The sequence below is a fragment of the Oryctolagus cuniculus genome, chromosome 8 (assembly GCF_051225735.1).
Source record: "Oryctolagus cuniculus isolate XC-2025 breed Fujian yellow rabbit chromosome 8, ASM5122573v1, whole genome shotgun sequence".
NCBI lineage: Eukaryota > Metazoa > Chordata > Mammalia > Lagomorpha > Leporidae > Oryctolagus > Oryctolagus cuniculus.
This window is the reverse complement of record NC_142874.1, coordinates 73,681,819-73,699,726: the sequence shown is the minus strand read 5'-3', so window position 1 is coordinate 73,699,726 and position 17,908 is coordinate 73,681,819. Positions and strand designations below refer to the sequence as shown.

The window sequence follows — 17,908 nt, the reverse complement described above, 5'->3', positions numbered from 1 at the left end:
TGTAAATGTATCCTTATAATGCATAGGACAGAAATTAGGATGTTATGAATCTGAATTTCAATCCTTTTCCCCAAAAAATAATCATTAAGAGTATAATGGCTTATAGAAATCAAGTAAATTTCATGGATATATAAAAGGTATTTACATAACAAGCATTTCTAAAAAGCCAACTTTGCAGCAGCGTCCATGAACATGTGGTCAGTAAGATTCTGAAGAGTTTCTCTGATTAAAATCAGAAGAGTAATAGAGCCATCAAGAGTAAAGACCAGCTAACCTAGGTTACCTCAATGGCCATGATGCAAGTATGTTAAAAGAGATGGTTATGAATATTGGCTGCTTTGTAATTTTAGCCAGTTCTTTGAATAATGCTGTATTCTAATGAATACAGGCTTAGGCTAATAATAAATCACTGGCATAATGAAAAAATTAGCCATCCTTTTTTTCAGTTGTTTTCTTTTCAGGGTGGGAGTATTCACATAAAGAAAACACAAAAGTGCTAGAAGCTGCCTGTCCTCTGCCTAAATCTTCCAGCAGTAAAACTCACTTAAGTAAAGGACTCTTTTCTCTATTGTAGCTCAATAGTCTTGTTACCATTTCATCTCTGAGTCTTGGAAGTTAGTAATATAATGAATTGAGTTATGCCTGCAGTCCTTAATGCTGTATTCAGTTCCAGGCTCAATGGTTAGGTGGCCCATGAAACTACTTAAAGACATCCATGAACAATTAAAAATATTTTCAAAACATGGGGGCCTTTGCCAGAAATGTTTATTGGAGTAGTTATTTTGCAATCGTCATGGGATTTCAAGGACTTTTTTTCATTAGAAATAATCTAGAAAACTGTATTTTTCCTTCTTTTCTCTGCTTACATTTGCCTCGGCTTTTTAGAGTTTGATATTTTACACCAGTGTAGATGCTGTTCTTAAGTTTTTGTAACTTCGTCCATGTTATAACTATGACTGCGTTTTCAATGGAATAGTCTTGTCTGGGTCATAAATTCATAATTATCATATTTTCTCTTGGTCTCAAAGCATTGGTTCAGTGCACACAGAGTAGGTTGGATCCTGCCTTTTTTGGGAGGACTTCTAAGAAAGTAGGCCCATTTTGGATTAGAACAGAGTAAACATGAAGCATCATTTTTTTTTAATAAAGAAATTTACTTCTTTATTTGAGAGGCAGAGAGAAAGAAGGAGCAAGAGAGAGAAAGGGGGAGAATGAAAATGAGTATCAGAGAGCTCTCATTTGCTGATTCAGTCCCCAAATGCTAATAACACTGGGACTAAACTGGGGCTGAAATCAAGAGCCACAAATACAACTCAGATCTCCCAGATGAGTGGCACAGACCCAATTACTTAAGCCATAATCTCTGCCTTCCAGCATCTGCACTGGGGGAAAGCTGGAATCAGCAGCCAGATCCAAATATTGAGCCCAGGTACTCTGTCCAATAAAGGAGGCATGCATCTTAACAACTAAGGGGTCGGCGCTGTGACGCACACTGGGTTCTAGTCCCGGTCCGGGCGCCGGGTTCTGTCCCGGTTGCCCCTCTTCCAGGCCAGCTTTCTGCTATGGCCCGGGAGTGCAGTGGAGGATGGCCCAAGTGCTTGGGCCCTGCACCCACATAGGAGACCAGGAGAAGCACCTGGCTCCTGCCTTCAGATCAGCGCGGTGTGCCGGCCGCAGCGGCCACTGGAGGGTGAACCAACGGCAAAGGAAGACCTTTCTCTCTGTCTCTCTCTCTCTCCCTGTCCACTCTGCCTGTCAAAAAAAAAAAAAAAAAAAAAAAAAAAAAAAAAAACCCAAAACAAAAAAACCAAGGAAAATGCTTGCTCCCAGCATGAAGCATCTTTGATGTGGAAACTGCTGCAAGCCAACCTCACGTAGAGTCCTGAACTCACACAGCAGAGGTGCCATGAGACTGAATGTCAGACTCACAGCAAAAGTACACCAAAGCCACTGTTGAAGCTGATAAACAGAATATTCTGAACACAGGATCAGAACTTCTGAAAGGACATCTATTATTATTACTGAAAGATTGTTTCATCTATTTATTTGAGAAACACATAGAGAAAGAGAAAGGCAGAGAAGACCGCCCATCTTCTGGTTCACTCTCCAAATGCCTGCAAGCTGGCAACTAATCCATGTGTCCCATATGAGTGACAGGGACCCAGGTGAGTTAACATCTGCTGGGTCCTAAGGTGCTCATTAACAGGAAGCTGGCATGGGGAGCAGAGCTCAGACCCAAACCCAGGCACTCATGGGATGCAGGTGTCCCAAAAGGCATAACTGCTGTGCCAAATGTCCCACCCACTCCCCCACTCCATTTCAAATAAATTTCCTAGATCATCATGATTCGTATTAGAGTTCCATGGCCTATTCTAGACTATGCAGGGAAACATAACGTTTGGATTCTCAAAACATCTTCTCTGTAGTATAGACAAAAATCTGTGACCAGCTAACATTTGTATGGCCCTGACTTCTGGAAATTCAATTGAGGAAAAATAAGCAGTATGCTCTTTTTTCCCCATAAATACTTATCTCTGGGAAGAGATTTCTATCCTGATTTTTATTTTATCGGAGTTACTGAAAAGATAAGTACTGAATTTATATGCAAATCTTTTTATCACCATAGGAGTACTAAGTCCTGAAGCATAGAAGTAATATTTAGATGTGAGGAAGAAGGGAAGGATGGGAGACACAAAGGAAAGAAGGACCCATGAGCCATAAATCTCAGGGATCACTCTAAGGTTGATCAGCACTGTGCATAGTTCAGTTGTTCCAGGTATGTGTTCAAATGAAGCAAAATCATTCAAATGCAAAGGTTTTGGCAGAGCTATTCATTTGTATTTGCTTTGTTTTCCAATTGTTAATGAAATAATTTATATTGCAATAAATACAAAGATTTTGGTCTTGGGTTCTGGTAAGAACCTGTTTACAGAAAGATTATTCCTTATAAATAATTCCATATAATTATCCTTATAACGTATAATCTGTATTCAGAGTATTTGATCATCACTTTCTCTACCATAAGATCCATACCAACATCTAATATATCCTAGTTCTGACTCTACTGAGTTAAATATCTAAAGGAGCATCAGAGTTCCACTTGGTTTCCTATTATACCTTGATTATCCTTTAAAAAATAAAAATAAAAAAAAACTTTAAGCAGTTTTATTCATTCAAATAGTAAGCATATCACTGAACAACAACTACATTATTAATTGTGAACATGTAAATATTTTATTATAGATACTCTATTACTTTAACATGGTCTATTTCTACCACATCAATACACAATTGTTTTTTTTTTTTCATTTTACATAAAACCATATTACTTTAAATCAATAGCAAAATGTAGAACCCATAGATTTGGGGAGCTGGAAGGAATTCAGACATATCAATTCCTCTCATTTTGTGAAAGAAGAAACATAGATCTGAGAGTTTAAAGGCAGTGCAACAGTCAGCCAGAAATATAATTTCTATATTAAATAACATTGGCTACAAATACAGAACAGATCTTCTTTAAAGAGAGCAAATTAGCCATTTCTACTGTTATTATCCCCACACATTTAACTGCTGGATATGCCATTGATGCTGCAAGTGGCCCATTCATACCCTGGAAATGTGCTCTTACCTCTGCCTGCTCCGTAGAAACTTCTGCAGCACTTCTTCTAGGTGTGCCCTGTACAGAATGGGCCATGGAGACTGTGTTTCCTGGAATCTTATTTAGCAGAAATAAAGAGAAAAAAGAGGTCTCTTATGGGGTCTTTTTTAGAGTGAGACCAAATATACAAAATTGACAAAACACACACAGTTAGCCCATGATAGAAAATAACAGCACTAGTTTGTCTAAGCCAGTGAAGAGAAATGACTCTTCAGATGAATTATACAGAATACAGATATCAGCACAGCCACTGTGATTTTTTTTCTTTTTCCCCCTCTTCCAGATAGGGATTTCCCGGGATGTCTCAAGCAGACAGGTGGTGACTAAGACATGGGACAGATCAGCCTTGCAATGGTATGTAAATTGTCATTCTTCCTTTACTGGCAGTGTCTCTGCTGGAGGAGGAAGTTACCACCACAAGAAGCCTGGGCAAACCTGCTGTTTCCTCAGTAGCCTAACTGCCATAAACTCACTGTCTTTCCCAGAGCATTTAGGCAATGACTTTTTGACAACTTGGTTACTGGTTTCCCCAAAGGCAAGATTTTCTGGCAGTGTCTTTTAAATGTGAGTTTAGTTGTTTAGAATTTAATGAGTCATACTTAATTCTGTAAGAGCTACTAATTTTTATGGAATGGAAAAATATTTCATTACAAAGGAAAATGAGCATTGTTTGCAAACCTAATCTTATTGGCAGAAAAGTTAAGCTGGATTTTCAAGTTTAAGGCTCTCTTTTCCATAAGTGAAGTCTCAATTTTCTCCATGACTCATATTTCTTTTTGCACTAATGTTTTAGCTTTCATTAGTTGATGCTAGTCATTTGACAGGGCCTTGAGGTTACAGAACAACAGAAAGCTAGTGCAGACAAAAGCATGGAAATGACATAAACGGATCACATGGAGCAGAAGACCTATTTTTGGACTTCAAGCAAAAGCAGTCAAGGAACATGAAAGAAGAGAGGTTGTGTTGCTGAAAGGGAAAAGATAGCATTTACAATCAGTTAAATTTTTATTAGACCTGCCTAATATATATATATCCACACGGATGTAGGATAAAACCTACAACCCCTCAACTGTACACTCCCTGAAAGGGAACAAATGGAAGCCGAAGACTTGACTCAGCTTTTTCTCTCCAATGTCTCCCACCACTCTCCAGCCCTCCCGTGTGCTCCTGTCGTACTGAGCCCCCTCCATATCCTGAAACGAATCATGCTTGTCTACACTGTCCTCTTCCCCAAGCCACAGTGCCTGCTGTTCTCTCTACTGCAAGGCCCCTCTGTGGGTTCTCCCTCCAGACTGCTGACCTGGAAAACCAAGCTAATGTCAGGCTTGCCCTCTGACCTTATCTTGACCTCCCTTAATCAGTCAATAAGAGCACTTCATACAGCATTGCAATTATTTATTTACATGTTCCTGTGCTCATCTCTGTGTTGACACTACCCTGGCTCAGAACTGCGTGAAACAGAGCAGGTGTTCAAGACATTTCAGTGCCTGAGTAAAATGATGACTATCTTGTTAATTAAATGATATACTAGATTTATGGACTTTGTACTAGTTTACCTGTATATGTGTTTACCCTTGGCTCTTTTCTTGGTCTTTTTTGGAGACAGGCCTGAGTGACTGGGAATGATCTTGTCTTAAAGCCATATCTAAAAATACAGGTGACAATCAATGTATTCTTTCAGAACTCAAAGAGTAAATGGTATAGGGGATGGAAGCAGAGACTTCCGGGAGACCGACACTCTACCCAAACTAAAATCTGCTCATCAGGAAAAGAAACTGCAATGCAAAAAACCCTTTCTGAAACACATTTCACATACACAATCATTTTATTGAGTTCAATATATATATATATATATATATCCTTCAGCCTTATCTTTTTATTTGATACTAATAATCCAGTGGGTGTGGTAACAGCCACCTAGAAAAATGATTTGAGAGCACATTTTTTCTTGCCAGGAAATACTGCCTTTGTAGTCTATTTGGTTTTCCCTGTAACAGTATCCTGATACACATTCGCTATTCCCTGTGATGACTTCCAGTAAATGGAAATCCTATAGCTTTGCATTTTTCATTACGATTCCTGGACCTCTTTTGCTATGCAAATTAACAAGCAGATTTTCCATTAGTGCAAGAGAGTCACGTGGTTATTTACGAATACATAAGAATTCTTCTGGAGAATCCCAAGCTGGTCTTGAGAGAAACGGAACTTCACATAGGCCAGCCCCAGGAATGACTGGATGTTTTCTGTTACATATGCCCTTTCCTCTCCACTTCACCCCTCTCACCCATGCAATGTATTTTAAGACTCTGACATTTAGTCAAGCCTTATTTCCTGCGAAGCCTCCCCAGCTGAAATAACCTTCAGAGAGTTAGAGGCATCACTCAGTGTTTCCAACACTACTTTGAAGAGTCTTCATTTATCAAGTGACTAAAATACTATATAGAGGGGGACAAACAACAATGAGAAATATGGTAAACAAAAGGAGCAAGGAACTGCCAGTCACTGTAACTAACATTCGACCTGACAATTTATTCTCAACGGGTCTAAGAGAAGAGCATCTTACTCTGTGAATGCTTGGAAACATCATTGGCAGGTAAAAGAAGCATGGCTTTGTCTATAACATCCTTTTAGACTGAGGATGGGGGCCTCCCCTTCACTTCTTGAATCAATTTGCATGAATTTTTGAGTTTACTGTCTAGGGAGGAGGGAGAAGACCCAGTGATAACTGAGATCTGGCTCCAGAGGTAGGCCAATGGGATTTATTCTTAGCTCTACCAATCACTGCTTGTGGCTTTGGTCAAGATGTTTTAGGTATCTAAGGCTCAACTTCCACATTTATACAATGGGATAGGTAAAGTCCTTCTCTGGGTGTGGATCTCTATGATAATACATGTAGGAGCTTAGATAATAAGAACAATAATTAAACTTAAAAACTTAAAGAGAAGATCATCAATCAAATTATTTATGGGGAACAAGTAATATGATGAAAGTAAGGGGCTATCCATAATTTATGTATCACTCCCTGTTTACAATGTAATTTACAATTTAATTTATTCACACATACAAAAACACACAGATATATATGTATGTGTGTGTCCCTGTGTGTGTCAATACAGACATGCATATGAAAAACGAAGCACTATATGAAAGCCAGCAAATAAGTGGTATAGGCAATGAAGTCAGTAAAAGATCGGAGCAGAGAGAGCTCATTTTCAGCCTTAATAGTTACAAAGCAAGTGGAGTGTCCTCTGGTGATGAACGGAGTCAGGGCTTTAATAAATAGTGAAAGCTGAGATAATGTGCTGATTAGGACTTTGATAGACAGCAAAAGCTAAGCTATTGTGAGACAAGGACAGTAGCTTAATAAATAGCCCAGAGATGGAAAAACCTAAGACGTGGAAGATTCCATTGAGCCAAGTTTTACTAGAGTAGGGTTCAGAGTGCACTTAAGTTGATTTTGATGGAATCATGAAAGGATTTAAATTTTAGATTAAGAAGGGTTGACCTCATACCACAGGCCATGGGGAGCTGCTAAAAACCCTGAGCAAAGGAGTTACATGATCCAAGTGTTTTTTAGTAGAAAATAAACCTGGAGATATGTTTTATGTATTAAACAAGAAAGATTGGCAACTGCAAAAGTCATATTCAAAATATTTAACACCTTGTGGTAATCAAAGTATTCAGTAATCAATTCACTGGAGCACTCAGAGAGGACCGCACCCCTAAACGCCAGACTCACATCTTAATTTCTTATTCATCATTTCCAAGTGGGTGCTCAGTAGTCCCTTGCCCTCTCCACCTGCCTGAACCATTTCCTGATGGTTCCCACAGGTCAGGTCTTCCTCATCACAGTTAGTGACAGCTTTCATTCTCCTCATTCTTGACTCTCTCAACAGTCTGTGTCTAATCTACTTGAACACCTCCAGAAAGGTGAGTAATCATTACCACAAGAATCCAGGGACATCACCATGTAATGAGGGAGGGGCCAGGTGACGTAAGTGTGCTTTTCTGCAACTTTCTCAAACTGCAGATTTTAATGCTTGCTTCCTAATTTTATTCCTGACTGATCTCAGGTTCCATATCAAATTCTAGCTCCATTCTTTACTAACTTGTCTGACTTTGGGGAAATTGTTCAGCATCTTTGGATCAACATCCAGCCACCATCATCCCTTATCTGGATGTTGCAATAACCTAAGGGTTTCCTCATTCTATTTTTACTCCAGTCCCTCCCTTTTATCATTACAGCAGCCATGGTGAGGCTTTTAAAATGTCACTTCATGTCATGAAGTTCTACTCAGAACCTTTCACTGACTTCCACATCACTCAAAGTGAAAGCTGAACTCCCCACAATGGACAACAGGGTCCTTCACAATCTAGCTCACAAGTCTGACCTCTTTCTCAGTATCCTTCCATGCTCTTCACTCTGGTCCATGTCATGGCTGTGCTGCTATCCCTTGAATATCTTTCCTTTGCCTAGAACTACCTCTTCCCAGATGTCACACATGGCTCATCCCCTTTAAGAGGCAATGGCTTAAATGTTATCTGTTTATGAAGAACTTACCTGGCCTCTATGATTCAAAATTGCTTGTCACTCTAGCATTTTGTATTCACTTTCCCTGCTTTCTTTCTCTATACTACTATACACACACACACACACACACATACACACACACATAACAGACTTTATTTTTCCTTCTTTGTTCATTGCCAACCACTATTAGGATTTAAATTCAATCAACATTTTTAAAAGTATTTATTTATTTGATGGGCAGAGGGAAAGAGACCAGATGCAAAAGAGAGAGAAAGAGAGCACTCCTATCAGCTGGCTCACTTCTAACAGCTCACTTACAACAGCTCACTTACAACAGCTGGAGGGTTAAAGCTGCAAACCAGGAACCCAACCTAAATCTCCTATAAGGGGGGCATGAACCCAATTATTTGAGCCATCACTAATGCCTCCCAGGGTCTGCATTAGCAGGAAGCTGGAGTCAGGAGCAACAGCCAGGAATTGAAGCCAAGTATTCTTATGTGGGACAAGGGCATCCTTACTGGCAGTATAACCACCAGACCAAATGACTACCCTGTGATAGTGATTTTTGTATGGTGTGTTCATTTCATGTCTCTCAAACCTCAAATAGTGCCTGTTATTTTAGTGCCCATGCCTATGTGCATGTAAACCCCCCTCCCTACCCCAAAACAAATTTGTTATGTTCCAAATTGTATCTTCTCAAAAGTTTATAAAATATTTGAAGACTATAAACTTGAACTTCTTGGTTTCCAATCCAGTAAATCACCTTTCTTTGTTCACTGAAGATACATTCTAGACTAGGATACTTAGAGCTGTCCCAGATTCTGGTGTTTCAAGGACGATGTGTTCTTGGGTCTCTCAAGCTGGTACTTGGAGACAATTCTTTCTTGCAACCCAGAAATGCTGTTTGCAGTTTGTTTTGTTCACAAACTTCAGTTTTTGGTATGCATCAGACACAGTATAGGGCAAAGTGGCTTTTGCTGACTTGTTTGTCCCCTTCATCAAAGGGCAGACTTTCTGAAACTTCATGTATATAGACTTTTCAGTTCTGTCCAGAGTAGTCACAGCTCCTCTTGGAGGGGTTGCCCTGGTTCTGCACAACAAAACCATCTACTTCCTCCTTGGTGATCTCAGGGCACTTTGCAAAGCATCAACTCTAGCACTTGCCATAAAGCAGTCATTAATTTTATGTTCCTTTCTCCCCTGAGAGGCTATAAGCTTCTTAAGGTGGGGTCAGTATTTATCATTTTAGCTATGGAAACTAAAATAGTACCTTCACAATACAGAGTACAATACATTTTTGTTCATTGAATATGTTTGTATGTGAATCTCCAGTAGGAAATCATAGCACACCTGTTTGGACACAGACCTCCTCCCGGCCCCAACACAGAATAATCACAGGGATATGCAAGTCATATGTTTTGCTTTCAAATCTGAAATGGCCAAGGACAACACATTTTTAAAGAGCTGTGCTGTTTCAGGGTATTTTATTTTTATACATTTTCTTTTTTAAAAAAGATGTGTCAGGGCCAACACTATGGCACAGTGTTTAAAGCTGCTGCCTGCAATGCTGGCATGCTGTATCGGCACCAGTTAGAGTTGCAGCAGCTCCACTTCTGATCCAACTCCCTGCTTATTTGGCTGGGAAAGCAAAAGAAGATGATCCAAGTCCTTCAGTCCCTGCACCCATGTGGGAGACCCAAAAGAAACTCCTGGCTCCTGGCTTCAGCCTGTTCCAGCCCAGTCATTGAAGCCATTTGGGGGAGAGAAACAGAGGATGGAAAATCTCTGTCTCTCCTTCTGTCTCTCTGTAACTCAATACATATTTATTTGAAATGCCAAGTTACAGAGAGAGACAGAGAGAGAGAGAGAGAGAGATCTTCCATCTGATGGTTCACTCCCCAAATGGCCACAAAGGTCAGAGCTGGGCCAGGCTGAGGCCAGAAGACTGGAACTCCATCTGGGTCTCCCATAGATCATCCTCTGCTGCTTTCCCAGGTGCATTAGTAGGGAGCTGGATTGGAAGTGGAGCAGCTGGGGCATGAATTGGCACCCATATGGAATGCCAGCAAGGCATCAACTTAACTGGCTGTGCCATGCCAGCCCCTATCCATTTTCTAGCTGAATATTTTATCTGTTACTATTTTCTGGCTAAGGAATCAATATTATGTTACCTCCATAAAAAAATTCCCTTTAAACATTTTTCCTTAGGGGTGGATGTTTGGCCTAGAGGTTAAAACACCGCTTGGGAACCTCATATTCCACACTAGAGTGCCTGGGTTCTAGTCCGGGTTCCACTCCTCATTCTAGCTTCCCACTTATGTGCACTCTGAAGGGCAGTTGGTGATGATTCAAGTGGTTGAGTCCCTGCCACATACATGGGAGACCTGAACTGAGTTTTCAGCTTCCAGCCTCAGCCTGGCCCAGCTTTAGCAGTTGCAGGAGTTTGAGAAATGAACCAGGGAATGGGAGCTCTCTGTCTGTCTCTGTCTTTCAAATAGCTCTTGTTTATACTACTGTAGAATTGTGGTCTTTCTACTTTTCACTTGATTGTTATGGTTAGTTGTAAGTAGGCCTATAATTGCAAAGTGGATTTAATCTATGTTTTTGCCAAAATTTAAAAAAAAGAAAAGAAGGAAGGGAATTGAGGAAGAGAGAGAGAGGGAGGAGAATTTGGTTATCATCTTAGAAATGTACCTCTGAGATACATGAAATCTGTTCTCTTTATTAATAAAGATATTAATAAACAGAAAGCATAAAAAGAGAGAAATTTCTTAAAAATAAAATTTTCCTCTTAATCTTGGTTACTATTTTAAAAATAAACAATGTAGGAGACCCAAGATGGCTGAATAGGGTAAAGCCACACTAATTTAAGTCAGATACCCACTGACTTTTGCTTCAGCTTGAAGAGCTAACTGGGGTTTGACCAACCATTATCTATGAAATGACTGATAAAGATTTCAAATAATGATTGTAAGGAAACTCAATGAAATGCAAGAGAATACAGATAGATTAAAGAAATGAGGAAATCAATGTGTGACATGAATGAAAATACTAAGGAGGTAGAACTCATTAAGAAGAATCAAATTGAAATTTTGAAAATGAAATTTTCAATCAGTGAAATTAAACAATAAGATTGGGAGCTTTAACAGTAGGATAGAACAAGTGGAGGAAAGAATATCTGATCTCAAGGACAAGAATCTTGAAATAAACCAATCACACAAAAATAAAGAGAAAATGACTTAAAAATGAAGAAAGTCTACATGAAATATGGGATATAATTCAATGACCAAATATTCACATTATGGGTATTCCTAAAGAAGATGAAAAAGAAAAGGCATTGAGAACTTGCTAAATGAAATAATAGTTGAAAATTCCCCAGGTCCTGAAAGAGACATGGACATCCAGATACAAGAAACTCAAAGAAACCCCAAAAAAGTCTTCTCCAAAGCAGATTGTCATAAAATTGTCAAAAGTTAAAGACAAGGAGAGACTCCTAAAAACAGTAAGAAAAAAGTGTTGTTACATATAAAGGAAAACCAATTAGGTTAACATCAAATTTCTCAAGGGAAACACTACAGGCCAGAAGCAGGTGGTATGATATATTCAAGGTCCTAAAATAAAAAACACCTTCCAACCAAGAATATTGTATCCAGTGAAGCTATCCTTTAAAAGTGAAGGATAAATAAATTATTTTCCAGATAAGCAAAAACTGAGAGAACTCACCATCATCAGACCAGCCTTACTAGAAATTCTGAACGGTGTCCTGCATTAGAACACAACACTGCCGAATTCACTTACAGAGCAGGTAGAATCATTATCCAATCAACAAAACCACAGTTCTTAGTTCTTACCTATTAACACTTACTTGAATAAAAATGGATTAAACTCATCAACCAAAAGACTTAGGGTGGCTGAATGGATAGAAAACCAAGACCCCACTATATGCTGCCTACAAGAAACTCACTTCACAAGGATACTTAAAGGCTAAAAGTATAGGGTTAGAAAAACATATATCAGACAAATGGAAACAGAGGGCATGTGGGTGTGGTTATCCTGATTTCAGATAAAACAGATTTTAAATCAAAAACTTTAAAAAGAGATAAAGAAGGACATTATATTAAAAAAGTTCAAATCAGCAAGAAGACATGCCAATCATAAATATATATACACCCAACACAAGACTACTCAGACATATACACAAATACTATTAGATCTAAAGGGAGAGATAATCTCCAGTACAATAACAGGGGGTATCTTCAACACCCAGCTCTTACCAATGGACAGATCATTCCAGACATAAAATCAATCAAAATGTATCAGAGTGGAAACAGATGATCAAGCAAATAGACCTAACAGACATTTACAGGACATTTCACCCAACAGCTACAGAATGCAAATTCTTCTCATCAGCACATGTGACATTTTCTAGGATAGACTGCATATTAGGCTACAAATTAGATCTCTGCAAATTTATAAAGATTGAAATCATACCATGTATCTTCTGAGGCCATAAAAGAATAAAACTAGAACTCAACAACAAGAACACTCATAAATACTTGACATTAAGCAATATGCTACTGAATGATCAGTGGGCCACTGAAAAATTTAAGAAGGAAATAAAAAACTTCTTAAAATAAATTATAATGAAACCACAGCATGTCAAAACCTGTGGAATACAGCAAAAGCAGTACTGAGGGAAGTTTATAACACTAAATGTTTACATTAAAAAAAAGAGAGAGAAATGGGGCTGGTGCTATGGCATAGTGGATAAAGCTGCCGCCTGCAGTGCCAGCATCCCATATGGGCACCAGTTCTAGTCCCAGCTGTTCCACATCCAATCCAGCTCTCTATGGCCTGGGAAAGCAGTGGAAAAAAGTCCTTCGGCCCCTGCACCCATGTGGGGGACCTGGAAGAAACTCCTGGCTCTTGGCTTCAGATCAGTCCAGCTCTGGCCATTGCCACCATTTGGGGAGTGAACCAGGGGATGGAAGACCTTTCTTCCTCTACCTCTTCCTATCTGTAACTCTGCTTTTCAAATAAATAAATAAATATTTAAAAAGATAGCTGCACCACCAAGTTTATAGCATTACTGTTCACAATAGCCAAAATTTGGAATCCACCAAGTTGTCCATCATCAGAAGAGTGGAAAAAGAGAATGTGGTATATACACACAGTGGAATATTATTCAGCTATAGAAGCACAAAATTCGACCATTTGCAGCAAAATGGATGTTACTAGTGACATCACGTTGTGTGAGATAAGCCAGATCCAGAAAGGCAAATACTGCATGTTCTCCCTTATACGTGGAGCTAAAATTTAAAAAGCAAAAAACCAAAAAAAAAAAAAAAAAAGAGGAAGAAAGAAAAAAAGTCTGCTGGTAATCAGTATTGCTGCAAATATAGTTTGTAAAACTTTGTTTTCAAACCAATGATTAAGAACATTACACTATTATAGTTTCAATGATTTGTGATTACTTTAAAATTTACTGTATAAGGGTGAGATGGTCATTTTTCCCATTCAATTATTGTTTATAGTCATTATCTATATTCCCATTAAACTAGGTTTTTGTTTTTGTTTTTTGCTTTTTACTTGTTAAAATTCTTATTAGGTGAAGTATAAAGCCTTTTTAGTGAAATGTAAATTTAAAATGTATTATCTCAAAAACTAAAAAAAAAAAAAAAAGAAAAGAGGGCTGGAGCAAGGGTAGGAGAAGAAAGGAGGGATGAAGGGAAGGGAATATCATTACATTTTTAGAATTGCATCTACAAATCACATAGAATCTGTTAAAAATTAATTAAAATTAAAATAAAAAATTCTTGAAAATAATTTTAAAATATCAAAAGAAACAATTTAAAAATCATACACACTATGGGGAAGTTTTAAAGGCAAAACTTCTGTCTTTGATAATGCTACAACATTATATTATATTATATTATATTATATTATAACATCATATGAGATAAATTGCTATCTTTTTTTGGTCCTTTTTTTTATACATGTAATTCATTTATTTGAAAGGCAGAGAGACAGGGACAGGTAAATAGAAAGAGATCTTCCATCCACTGGTTTACTCCCCAAACGACTGCAAAGGTCAGAAATGGACCATGCCAGAGCCAGGGATCTGGCACTCTATCTGGGTCTTCCACGTGGATGGCTGGAGCCCACATACTTGAGCCATCTTCCCTATTTCTCAGGTGCATTATCAGGGAGCTAGATTGGAAGGGGAGAAGCCAGGACTTGAGCTGGCATTCTAATGTATTATCCTACATTTTAGGAAGCAGCTTAATCCACTGCACCATGACACCAGCCCAGATTACCATCTTAAGTAGTAATGCCAGTAATGATGACTTCCCCAAACACACCATCCTCTTTGTTTTATGGTGTGGTCCTTTATTTGCCCAATAAGAGATATCTTGTTCTTCAAGGCTGTTTGTCAGAGAATAAAAAGTAAAAATCAGCTCCTAATCAGCCTTTGAATTACAAAATAGACTCTTCCAAACTCTTGAGACATCTAAAAAACAAAAGTTTTGAATTGTAAGAACAAATCTTTTCAAAAATTTTTGTTTCAATTTAGAAAAGATGAATTTTTCTTTGTGTAATTTATTTGAAATGCCTTAAAAAGTAAAAGTAAAAAGAGGAGTGAATGGATGAACAGAAGAACTGATGTACATAGAGTACAATGTTAATTTCAGAATTTGGGTGCTGGGCATATGGTGTGTACCATAAAATACTTGCATCATTGTTGGGTGTTTAAAAATTTCTAATAAAATGTAAGAGGAAAAGTCTGCATCAATGCAGGATAACTTTCTTGTGAGCAACCGATAGAAAAGAGGGTAGATGAAAAGTTAGTAAAGCCTATCCTTACCTCTCTGCCATCTGCCCTGGAAAGACTAAATTAAGTTTTCCTCAACTGGGGAAAATAAGAAAAAAATTATAGGAACTCATACTAGAACTCATTTAGTCCCCAGTTTATCCCCCCCCCCAAAGAAACTTTTACCTGTGTGGGAAATGTAAATATCACACCTAAAAATTACTAGATAAGACACTGCTTAATTGTTTGAATCCAGAACCATTAGGAAATAGTTCAGGAAAATTTCATGGAAATTGAGATTTCTTGAGGGCTAAATATGAACTGCTTGACTTCTGAGGTAATAGCCAAACAAAATATCAGAGATTTCATCAACACTTGCATGGAGATTAATTTCTATCACCAAAAACTGAGAAGAGGAGAGGAGAGGAGAGGAAGGGAGGGGAGGAGAGGGGAAGGGAGGGGAGGGGAGAAATTTAGTCTTCAAATATTATAATCCTATGTTTGAAGTTTTAAAAAACAGTTTCTCTTCTCTGGAAGATTCATCTCTGCCACCCACATCAGAAACCCAGATGGAGTTCCTGGCTCTTGACTTCTGCCTGGTCCAACCCTAGCTGCTGCAGCCAATTGAGGAATAAATGAGGAAATGGAAGCGCTCACTCTCTCTCTCTGACTCTCTACCTTTCAAATAAATAAATCCTTGAAAATAATTCAGCATCATTCCCATAGACTTAGATACTATTTTTAAATAACAAAAATTAAAATGATAAAAGTTGGTAGAAAACATACATATGAAGATGATAGCAGGACATCAGAAGCCTATAGTGAGGACAAAACACAGAAGATAAAACGAAAACATATCAGGTGTGTTTCTTTGAGTTGGACTCATGAAAAAATTTTCCAATACACAAATATCTGCTAACTCATCTTTAAAGACAAATTTATTTCAAAAGCAGCATAAAAAGTAAAATATTTTCCCCAGTGAAAAGAAAAAGAATAATTTCTTTCAATTTTTATTAATTGTATTCCAGAATCTGGAGAAGATATGTGTGGGGGTGGCATTTGGTGCAGTGGTTAAGATATTCTTGTGGTTAAGATATTCTTGTAATGCTGGCATGCCATGTTGAAGTACCTGGGTTTGAGTCCTGGTTCTGCTCCCGGTTCCAGCTTTCTACAAATCTGCACTCTGGTAGGTAACAACTGACAGATCAAGTACTTGTGTCCCTACAACCCGTGTGGGAGACCCGGATTGAGTTTCAGGATCTTGGCTCCAGCCTGGTTGTCCCTCATGTCCTCATGTCCCTGATTGTTGTGGCCATTTGGAAAGTGAACCAGTGGGTTGGAGATCTTGCCTCTGTCTCTCTAACTTTCAAATAAATTTTTTTTTTCAAGTTTATTTATTTATTATTATTTATTTATTTATTTATTTATTTTTTAACTTTTATTTAATGAATATACGTTTCCAAAGTACGAATAATGGATTACTATGGCTTCCCCCCCATACCGTCCCTCCCACCCACAACCCTCCCCTTTCCCACTCCCTCTCCCCTTCCATTCACATCAAGATTCATTTTCGATTATCTTAATATACAGAAGATCAGCTTAGTATACATTAAGTAAGGATTGGATTTCAACAGTTTGCTCCCACACAGAAACATAAAGTGAAAAATAATAGATGATTTTTTTTTAATGATGATGAAATCAGATCAGACCTATTGTCATGTTTAATCCCAGTGAGAGTCAAGTTGGGAGTTGATAGTTTCTTTTCTTTTCTTTCTTTTTTTTTTTTTTTTTTTTACAGAGGATCAGTTTAGTATGCATTAAGTAAAGATTTCAACAGTTTGCACCCCCATAGAAACACAGAGTGAAATATATTATTTGAGTACTCGTTATAGCATTAAATCTCAATGCACAGCACATTAAGGACAGAGATCCTACATGAGGAGTAAGTGCACAGTGACTCCTGTTGTTGACTTTACCAATTGACACTCCTGTCTATGGCATCAGTAATCTCCCTATGCTCCAGTCATGAGTTTCCAAGGCTATGGAAGCCCTCTGAGTTCTCCGACTCTTATCTTGTTTAGACAAGGTCATAGTCAAAGTGGAGGTTCTCTCCTCCCTTCAGAGAAAGGTACCTCCTTCTTTGAAGACCTGTTCTTTCCACTGAGATCTCACTCACAGAGATCTTTTGCCAGAGTGTCTTGGCTTTCCATGCCTGAAATACTCTCATGGGCTTTTCAGCCAGATCTGAATGCCTTTAGGGCTGATTCTGAGGCCAGAGTGCTATTTAGGGCATCTGCCATTCTATGAGTCTTCTGAGTATCTCACTTCCCATGTTGGATCACTCTCCCCTTTATTTATTCTATCGGTTAGTGTTAGCAGGTACTAGACTTGCTTATGTGCTCCCTTTGACTCTTAGTCCTTTCATTATGATCAATTGCGAACTGAAATTGATCACTTGGACTAGTGAGATGGCATTGGTACATGCCACCTTGATGGGATTAAATTGAAGAAATGCAAGAAGCAGATCTCAAAAAATTGATAAGAACATTAAGAAGTTCTCAAAAACAAATTCTTGAACTACAGAAATCCTTAATGGACAAGATAGAAAATCTCTCTCGTGAAAATGAAATATTAAGGAGGAATCAAAATGAAACGAAACAACTAGTACAACAGGAAACTGGGATAGTGACTGAAGTGAAGAATTCAATAGATCAAATGAAAAACACAATAGAGAGCCTTACAAACAGAATGGGAGAAGCAGAAGAGAGAATATCGGACTTAGAAGACAGAGAACAGGAAAGGATACAGTCAGACCAAAGAAAAGACGAGGAAATTAGAAATCTAAAACATATTGTCGGGAATCTTCAGGATACTATTAAAAAAACCAACATTCGGGTTCTAGGAGTTC

At 38.3% G+C, this 17,908-nt stretch overlaps 1 protein-coding gene across 4 annotated transcripts in view; it reads right to left on the bottom strand.

The window, feature by feature from the left end:
- Positions 1-17,908, bottom strand: part of TNIP3 (TNFAIP3 interacting protein 3) — a 115,327-nt gene that overhangs the window by 40,664 nt on the left and 56,755 nt on the right. For all 4 annotated transcript variants that reach the window (XM_051819818.3, XM_089302573.1, XM_070047668.2 and 1 more), the window contains one exon: positions 3,629-3,715. In XM_051819818.3, the coding sequence (XP_051675778.2) occupies positions 3,629-3,715 (87 nt within the window). The remainder of the gene's footprint in view (positions 1-3,628; positions 3,716-17,908) is intronic.